Genomic DNA, 10,478 nt, shown 5'->3' on the forward strand with positions numbered 1-10,478 from the left:
GGTGGGGATCTCAACCGTTTCCATATTGTGACTCAGAACCTAGGTCCCTAGGGTTGTGGCCAGACCCCAGGATCAATTCTAATATCATGACTGCATTTGTCTCTTTTTGCCCAGCATTTGTATTTACAGTTTTGGGATGGGGATCTCAACTGTTTCAAAGTTATGGCCCAGTGGGTTAAGTCTGCAAGAGTGGGGCAGACCCTGGAGTCAATTCTTGAAACAAGACTGCATTTGTCTCTTTATGCCCAACAATTGTATATATAGTTTTGGGGTGGGGATTTCGAAGTTATGACCTAGGTTTTAGCTCACCTTGGTCCTTAGGACCCGGTGAGCTAAAAAAGGGTCAGAATGAAAAAAAATATACCTGGATGCACACCTTCAGGTGGTAGTTAATATATCTGGAAAGTTTCGTTGAAATTTCACACGTAATTTTGGAGGAATTGTCCGGACAAGGATTTGTCAACAAAGAACCATAACTTTGTGAAAAAGGGTCAGAATGAAAAAGTAATACTTGGATGGACAACTGCAGGTGGTAGTTATCATATTTGGAAACATTTGTTGAAATCAATCCATTACTTTAGAAGGAGTTGTCCGGACAAAAAGTTTCAGGATTTTTCAACAAAGGGTCATAACTGTATAAAAGGGTCAGAATGAAAAAATAGTACCTGGATACACACCTTCAGTTACTATATCTGGAAAGTTTCGTTGTAATTGGTCCATTACTTTACAAGGAGTTGTCCAGACAAATTCTTTCTACAAACGGACAGACAGACAGATAAGCTGATTCCAGTATACCCTACTAACTTCTTTGCGGGTGGTATAACAAAGACAGACATAAATTTAAACCTGTCTGACTATTGTCTAAAGTACACATTTTCCAACTATTAAATCCATGTATTTATTTCGATTTTTGTTGCAGTAAAAGAAAATATTATTTGTTGTGTTTTAGTAAGCTTGTAAAATTTGTAAATTTTATTTTTAAAAAAATCAAGAATTTCTATGCATGAAGAGAATTTTTTACCATACTGACCCCTTTATTCCCCCACCCCTTGAAACCAGATCCTTGCATTGAAACTTGTTAGTGGTTTTGAGAAGAAGTCCAAAATGTGAACTGTTTACTGATAGACGACGCATGATGAAGCACAAAAGGCAGTCATAATAAGTCAAATGAGACATTATTTGGGTGACATAATAAAACATGTGTCACTAAAGGCCAAGAGGAACTTACATATCAAATAGCGATAACAAGAATTATTTAAGGGTTCTTGGTTCGGTTTGTGTTTAACATCCTTTTTACAGCTATGGTCATTTAAGGACATGCCAGGTTTTGGTGGTGGAGGAAACCCGGAGCCAGTACCTGGGATGGAATCTGCGATCAATGGTGAAGGGCTAGGGGTAGCAGAATGTCAGATGCCTTAACCACTTGGTCACGGCCCCTTCTTTAAGGGGAAATGGTCAACAATCGACGGAGGGACTGGACAAAAGAAAGACTATTAGAACAGCTAATCAGATTTCATTGGACCAAAAAGGACAAAAGAACCTTGAATCTTGAAATTTCATCTCTCCAAGAGGACAAAGAGTCTCATTTATAAATTTCTTGGCTTTCTGTTCTAATTGTTCTCACAGCTTCAGTCCCCAAAACAAACTCTGTATATAGGGTAACTTGTGAGAAGGTCAATCTTAAATACAGCCTCGTATCCAAAACACATAATGTAGATCTTTTAATGTTCAATTCTATTCAAATATTGTTTTCCATTTTCATTTTAGAATATCCTTTATTCTTTTGATTTCCTGTTGTACAATTTTTTTGCTGCTTCTTTCACCACTTCAGCATCAGTTCCTGTCACAAGAATACAGTTGGCTTCTTAATGTTTCGAAGGGACAAGCAATTCAAAATCCAGCTCTGTCTCTGAAGCGAGTCTTTTAATATTCTCCCCATCTTTTCCAAGGATCATGCCACAAATCCTGCTACAAGTCTCCTCATTTTGCATCACTTTTTCAGAAAAAGGAAGCACATTTTCATTCTTAATTTTTTGGACTTCTTGTTGAAGAAAAGGGTAGTGCAACTTAATTCTGAAATCTTCGGACCATGTGTTGTATTTTTTCTACTGCTCTATTAACCACTTCAGCATCAGTCCCCGAGATGATTATATAGCCTTTATGCGTTTGCAAATGAAAATCAAGTCCTGTCTCCAATTGCATTCTGTTTAAGTTCTCTCCTCTTTTTCCCAGGATCTTGCCACAAATTCTGCGATGAATCTCCTCATCCGCGTCTGTCAACACCTTTTCTGAGAAGGGTAGAAAACTTTCATCCTTTATTCTGTGGATTTCCTGTTTCACTTTTTCTACTGCTCTATTAACCACTTCAGCATTAGTCCCCGAGATGATTATATGCCCTTTATGCGTTGTTTGCAAATGAAAATCAAGTCCTGTCTCCAAGCGCATTTTGTTCAAGTTCTCTCCTCTTTTTCCCATGATCTTGCCACAAATTCTGTTATGAATCTCCTCATCCTCGTCTGTCAACACCTTTTCTGAGAAAGGTAGAAAACTTCCATCCTTTATTCTGTCGATTTCCTGTTGAACTTTTTCTACTGCTTTATTCACTACTTCAGCTTCTCTTCCAGAGATTAGTATATGCCCTTCATATGCTTCAAAAAGAAAATTGAGCCCTGTCTCAGAGCGTATTCTGTTCAAGTTCTCTCCTCTATTTCCCATGATCTTGCCACAAATTCTGTTATGAATCTCCTCATCCTCGTCTGTCAATAGCTTTCCTGAAAAGGGTAGCAAAATTTGTTCCTTTATTCTGTGGATTTCCTGTTGTACTTTTTCTGCTACTCTGTTCACCATTTCAACATCAGTCCCCAAGACATTTATATGGTTAATTTTTTCATTTTTTGCTAGGATGTTCAATTTAGCATTCAGTTCTGTCGCTGATAATATTCTACGAATGTTCTCTCCCTGTTTTCCAATGAGTAGTCCAGATATCTTGAAATGATTATCATCAACTTCATCTGTCAACACCTTTTCAGAAATTGTTGCTAGATTTCCATTCTTAATTATTTGAATTTCCTGTTGTACTATTTCTGCTGCTCTTTTCACCACCTCAGCATCAGCTCCTGTCACAATTACATAACCATTTGTTCTTGATTCGAAAGGGACCTCCAAATCGAAATCCATGCCCGTCTCTGATATCAGTCTTTTAATATTGGCTCCTTTTTTTCCAACAATCATTCTACAAATCTGGCGATGACTCACCTCATTCTCATCTGTCAATACCTTTTCAGAAAAGGTGGCAAGTACTTCATTCTTGATTCTTTGGACTTCCTGTTGAATTTTTTCTGACGCTTTCCTCACCACTTCGGTATCAGTGCCCATGACAACTACTCGCCCAGTGTCACAAGAGTTTAGCGAAAAAACATCTCCAATCTCAAAAATAAGACTACCGATCTTGCTGCCTCCTTTTCCAATAATGATACTACAAATCTCTTTATGAAAATACTCATCCTCGTCTGTCAACACCGTTTCTTGAATGGGTAATATACTGTTCTTGATTTTTTGGACTTCTGTTGTTACTCTGTCCACTGTTTTCTGCACACCCTCAACATCCTTGCCAGATACCCATATATCAGCACCAATCAAATCAATTTGACAGTCCAGGCCGAATTTTCTTATGTTGCGTCCACCCTTGCCAATAAAAGCAGCTGCAATTTGTTTTTGTAACTCTGAATCCTCATGGGTGGCCACCTACAAGACACAAGATACAACAATGTTAACTATACCGTCAATTGAATTGATGACAAGTATTGTACATCAAATCATTAAAGTTAACATAAACACTTATGAGAAACAAGATATATGGGTAAGGGTGGGAGATGGGGGGGACCGAGGGGTAATGATATTCAGAATTTATGATATATTTCAATTATGTCGGCCCTATCTTAGGTATAGATTTTGATCCAAGTTTTATCAAAATCTGACAGTTTCTTGATAGAGGTCTAAAATATGTTTGTTCCAGGTTTTGCACTATGTGACCCCATAATAGCCCCACTGGGAGATCAGCCCCCTTTTGAGTGTAAATTCTGATCGCCATCATCTTAGCATCATTTTCTGAAATGTTAGTGAAAATCAATCCATAAGTTCCTTCGGAGAAGCCTTTGGAAGATTTTGAATTCAAACTTTTTGACATCTTATGGCCCTGTCTCTCAGCTCCCTTGGGGGTCGGCCTATTTTTCATGTCAGATAATAGTGAAAAAAGTCTAGCTAGGGCCCAGTACTAATCAATCTTACATTCTTAACGGCTGTCAACATAGGAAAGGTCATTAGGGCCAATAAATGATTGATAAAAAGATATCCCAGAGGGATCTAAACTTCATACTGCTGTGTATAAAAAGACAACCTTCAAAGTGTGTTTGTCATTTCACATATTTACAAGTAGGGTACCTAATGTGAAAGAAATAGAACTGATCATTGCTACATGACAAAGACACATGCATGTAAAGTACTTCCTGGGAAACAGTGATGATATTCTTGAAATGTCCAAATCAAAGATGACCTCCTGTGGCAATCTTGTCCCTTCATAGGAAATTTGAGAAATATCTGTCAAGAGCTTTTTGAGAAATAGTATTAACAAATTTTCTCAAATCCAAGTTGGCTGCCTAGGGGTCATATTGTTTTAAGATGAGTCTCAATATAAAACATGCACAACTAGGGACCAAGGGGAACCTTCATATGAAGGGACCAAGGGGAACCTTCATATGAAATTTGATAAAGATCCTTCCAGTGCTTTCTAATTATATAAGAAACAGTGATAACAAATCTTTACCATAAAAATCCAAGTTAGCCGCCTGTCAATGATTTTTTTTATTTCATCATTTTGTAAAATCAAAAAACACACATTTAAGAACAAACGGGAACCTATAATTTATATACCAAATTTGAGAAATTTCCCTCCAGTACTTACTGAGGAATAGCAATAATAAACCTTCAAAATCCAAGATGGCTGCTGGTATTAAGCCATTTTATTTCACCAATCTAAAGATCAAGGGGAACCTACATATCAAATTTGAGAAAGCTCCCTCCAGTGCTTCTTGAGAAATAGAGATAACAAACCTTAACTGTCAAAATCCAAAATGTCCGTCTGTCAGCCATTTTGTTCATCCTATCACACTCAATATTAAACATGAATAACCAAAGATCAAGGGGAACCTACATATCAAATTTTAGAAAGATCCCTTTGGTACTTCCCGAGAAAATAGCAATAACAAACTTTCACTATCAAAATCAAAGATGGCTGCCTGAAGGCCATGTTGTTTATCCGATCAGTCTCAAAATTGCAGTGCACAGCTTGGGACCAAGGGAAACCCACATATAAAATTTTAGAAAGATCCCTTTGGTACTTCACGAGAAATAGCGATAACAAACTTTCACTATCAAAATGGCTGCGTATCGGCCATGTTGTTTATCCGATCAGTCTCAAAAGTTGCCCTGCACAGCTATGGACTAAGGGGAACTTACATATAATATTTGAGAAAGATCCCTCTGGTACTTCTTGAGGAATAGCGATAACAATTTTTCACTATCAAAGTCCAAGATGGCTGCCTATCGGCCATCTTGTTTATCCAATCAGTCTCAAAAGTTGCCCTGCACAGCTAAGGACTAAGGGGGACCTTCATCTAAAATTTGAGAAAGATCCCACAGGTACTACTTGAGAAATACTGATAACAATAATTGTTTAAGGACGGACCACGGACGCAGGGTGATTAATTGAATTAAGCCCACCATCATCTGATGGTGGGATAAAAATGTAAGACATCAGAATTGATAACTTTTTTTTAACAAATGTACTTCATTGTGTTATATATTGGATTTAGTTGAAAGAATAATGCCCTTTTTTACTACAAGTGTTTAAAAAATACTTTTTTGTTTTTATTTCACTTTATTTCCCATCTCAGTTATAAAATTGTTACTGCAAATGGGTAACTGTTACCCAAATGCAGGATTATTACCCATATGCACCGTTTACTCCTATAACATAAAAGTTTCTCGACATGTAAAACCTCTAACATTGTTGGAGTAATGCGCCGTAGTGCCAACCTGATAAACATGCATTAAAACTTTTGCATAGGAAAGGCGACAACCATTTCTGACCAAATTTCTGCATTTCATTAGCAATATACCATCTAAACCAGAGGATTTATTCATTTTAAGTTTGTTTATTGTATAGCATAATAAATTTACTGAGAAGAAATAGATTTGTCAAGTTCATTGAAGCACTGGTAACCTTTCACTTTCAGGCTTAACTTTACGCTAACGTTACTTAGTTGCGATAACGTAACGTTTAAAAGTGCAGCCAAATTCGCAACCCTGTGACGAAAATGCCATATGACGTCATAATACATAAGATGTGACGTAAATAACGTCACCATAGTTTTCAACACAGTTAAAGCCTTCAAATATTTGGACAAGAGGAGGTATAAGAAGGGAAAAGTTATTTTATTAATCAAAACAGTTCTGAAATATCTTGTTACACAACAAATCTTACATGTTGGTTGTGATTTAGTATAAATGCATCACATACAAATTGAAAATACCCATATCTTAATGCTAATTGCAGTTTCATTGTCGAGTGAGCCGTCAATGCAAGTAAATTATTTTTCTACAAGTGTACTTTGGTATATTACCATGCATACTGACGACCCAATGCTTATGGAAATGACGCTCGGGAAGATTTGATAATTCATTTTTCATTTTCTTGCAATATGTAGATTTATTTAGAAAACAATCAACCAGTATATTTTAAAACTATCGTTTGCGTCTAACATTAAGCCATCTTACAACACTTGCTAGATTTATATTTGAAAAGAATTTACATACGTCAAGAGACCGACAGTTACCAAAGACTGATTTTTACATGAAAAAGTAGACGGAAAAAAAATTGGCTCCGATTTGGAAGTTTATATTTGGTAAGGACTGAGCCTTTATTGTGATGCATGTAAATTGACCTCACTTCAGCCGGTCCCAGCCATCTTGCTCAAACAGCATTAATCAGTTTCTTCTAGTAACCCGAAAATTAACTATCACAACTAAGAAAATCCCTTTATTTCAATGTTTAACATTGTTACACGCACTTATTTGGAGCTGTTCGTATCAGTACAACTTGTGTAACATAAATATATAAAATGTTACATTTAACCTTACAGTACTTGCAAATATAAGTGAAATGTTTGAATGTGGCGTAATTGCCTGCACCTTTGATCAAAACCACGGAAGATCTGATGACGTCACAAATGTTGCTGCGTGACGTCATTCAGGCGTGTTTACAACAATGTTTGTGCTCATTGGCATTTTGATACATGTGTATTTGGACGAATTTGTCTACACTTACGTTAGCTTCATGACGACAAGACAACTTTTATATAAGCTTAGAACCATCGCCGGGCGCTGGAGGCTGGATATTAAGACTAATATCGATATCCGGCTTTTTCGCCCGGCCAAAATATAACACTGACCTTCATTCTGTACAGTTGGTCCTGATCGTTTCCGTAGTTTGTAAACGAGCATGACCTAAGGTCAAGGCTTGGGAGACCGCGTGATAACCACACGTTTTGGATACATTTCACATTTCTAAAAACACCGAAGTGTGTCACTTGATGCTTATACGAAATTAATCGGCAAACACATGCTTTCACAAATGCCACCATTTTGAAAACGCTACAATATGGGATACTAATCAGTGCCGAGTGACGGAATGTCGACGGTTCCCGATTGGAAAGGCAGTTACCCTAATTACTTCAAAGGGAAGGATTCTTTTATCAGGGAGTGTCCGGAGATGTTTCCGCGCGCCAAGGAATTCGTTATTAGACTTCTTCCGAATCATAAATACTAGCCCGAGTTTCTTCTTGAGGAAACTCGGGCAACATAAATACGTATTCTTGAATTGTGATACTAAATGCTAAATTATATTACGTATTATCATGGAATTAGATTATTATTAGATTGTTATCCAAGTCCGTGGTATATATACATCTCTGCTTTGAAGAATTTGAAAATAAGTTTCTTCTCTCATAATTTTAAGAATTAAGTGATAATATTGTAATTTTTACACGTTAGATGTCTGTTGGCATAACTATATAGTATACAATGTTATTGTAAAATATATTATCATATACATTACCACGGACTTAGATAATCTAATTCCGTGACATTACTCATTCATTTTCTCTTGCGTACTTATATATTCCGATACAGCTTTCTTCTATAACACATATATATATAGAATTGTACACATTCCTCTGTATATTATAAATAAAACACATACCTCTGTATATTAATATAGATACTCCTGTATATTATTAATAATACACATTTTAATATATAGCATTTGATATAGCGCCCTATCTAGCTAAAATTACTTCCCCATATCTATATATATACATGACAAAGACAGCAGTTATAGGATTTTGGCCGTTTTAATGATAATAGGCCTACAACAAAATATATGTATACAAAAAGCTCTTTCACCCCGAATCAAACTTTAATTAAGTACATTTGCAAGTCCATTACTCACTGTCATAAATATGACTGGGGTGAAAGGGCTACACAGAAATTCAGGCAACAATCACTTCCGGCACTATGAACATATTAACATGCACTTCCGGCACTAGCAAGCAACATCCACTTCTAGCACTAAAAAGCAACATTCACTTCCGGCACTAAAAAGCAACATTCACTTCCGGAACAATTAAGCATGCAGCATATTATATATACACAATTGGTCAAATTCACATTATAGCCAATTAGTAGCAAGTACTATCAGTATAGTAATATCAGTATAGTTTACCAAATCTTGACAAATAATAATGAGCATATACTGTACATACACAAGCACATCTAGCAACAAATACAAGTGACATGCGATTAATTAGCATAATTTAACATAAATTAAACCGCTGTGAGAACACTTAATTAAAATTGATATTATTGGGTGGATTGGGTGAGTTTTTGAAGACAAATAAAAAGTGATCCTGTCACCTCAGGATCTTAAAAGAGATTGAAGAAATTTTGAAGGGGCGCTAACTCGAAACCCCCCGATAAGACTGACCAATGGGAGCCATATGCAGATGAGAGAGGTGACCCCCACGGACTGGTCAAGCTCGGACCAGTGAGCAGAAATTCTGAGTCTGTGAACAGATTTCACTCATGTGTTACACTGTCCTATAATTTATCAACACAAATTATGAAATATATATACGGAGTTTAATTAACCATTTTGGAACAAAATAAACACATTGTATGGTATCATTTAAAGTGCTACCTGTGCCACCAAAAATGCTACAGCACAGATACTGCAACATCCATCCCAGACCAATATATACTCCACCAGGGTTGTTGGAGTCGTGTGGGCAGGAGAAAAACACTTTCTATGAATATCAGTGCGTACGACGACTTCGGGGATCGAACCCAGGCCGCCTGCGTGTAAGGCACAAACTTCTCCTGAGTGTAAATTAACCACTCGACCAATCCGCCCATTATATCTCTGCATATTATAACTATCCTAAATATCTTCCCTATCACTTTCCTTTATCCAGCTATTGAACTTTTTTGGGTAACCGAGACACTTAAACTTCCGATATACCATTTCTCTAACGACGTTTTCAACACCTTTTCAACTTTGAAAATAGCATCAATAGTGAAGCGATAACTCCTTACCTATTACACACGCATTCAGTGAGGAACAAAAAAGCGCGATACATTTTCACTTTTCCTCGGATAAACAACGGATAAACGCTTAGCTCTGAGAATGTCCTGCAGGTACATATGTATTATGTATATTCCTACGAATCCGAAATAAGCCTGGAAAATCTACTTATCAACGTGGAATGAGGAATATAAGATATTGATTAGATGGGAATACCGAATTGATAACAACACGAAGTCAACTTATATATGAAGTGTTTTGTAAGTAAAGGTACCGTTAGAAAAAAACGTATCCCCAAAATAAAGACTTTCTTCCTTTCATTCGACAGCTTAGTACATATATGCTGCTTGTTTCAATTCCTTGTTTGTTCTGACGTCATCTCTCTTTTTTGGAAAAGAGCGAGATTCTTTAAACTTGCCTAATTATATATAAGTGTACATGAAATAGATGAGCTTACATGATATTAAATGACGAGATGTTCGATGTACAGTATACCTAATATTGTTTGATTTATCTATCAATTTTTTCATTCATTCACTTTTGAAATACGCAGAAGAAGTCTTCAAATTTATCTTCACATATTCAATTAGACTGAAAAAAAGATTGTTGCTCGATTACGTGGTATGTAAGAACATACACAACTGGAACGCAAACGCGTGCAGCATGCAGGCACAATGGCGCGCAAATACAATGCTTGTAACAGTACCTGTTTTTTTATTTTTTATTTTCGAATCAGAAGAACTGATTTTGTTTGAATTCCACTGGAGATATTCGAAACATA

At 36.5% G+C, this 10,478-nt stretch overlaps 1 protein-coding gene across 1 annotated transcript; it reads right to left on the minus strand.

The window, feature by feature from the left end:
- Positions 1-348: 348 nt before the first annotated feature.
- LOC110453950 (vigilin-like) lies at positions 349-7,716 on the minus strand. The gene is made up of 2 exons (XM_021503208.1): positions 7,509-7,716; positions 349-3,744 (listed from the first exon to the last, which is right to left on the minus strand). The coding sequence occupies exons 1-2, from the start codon at positions 7,698-7,700 to the stop codon at positions 2,068-2,070; spliced, it is 1,869 nt and encodes a 622-aa protein (XP_021358883.1). The 5' UTR covers positions 7,701-7,716; the 3' UTR covers positions 349-2,067.
- Between the last annotated feature and the right edge of the window lie 2,762 nt (positions 7,717-10,478).

The sequence above is a fragment of the Mizuhopecten yessoensis genome, unplaced genomic scaffold, assembly GCF_002113885.1.
Source record: "Mizuhopecten yessoensis strain PY_sf001 unplaced genomic scaffold, ASM211388v2 scaffold7547, whole genome shotgun sequence".
Lineage (NCBI taxonomy): Eukaryota > Metazoa > Mollusca > Bivalvia > Pectinida > Pectinidae > Mizuhopecten > Mizuhopecten yessoensis.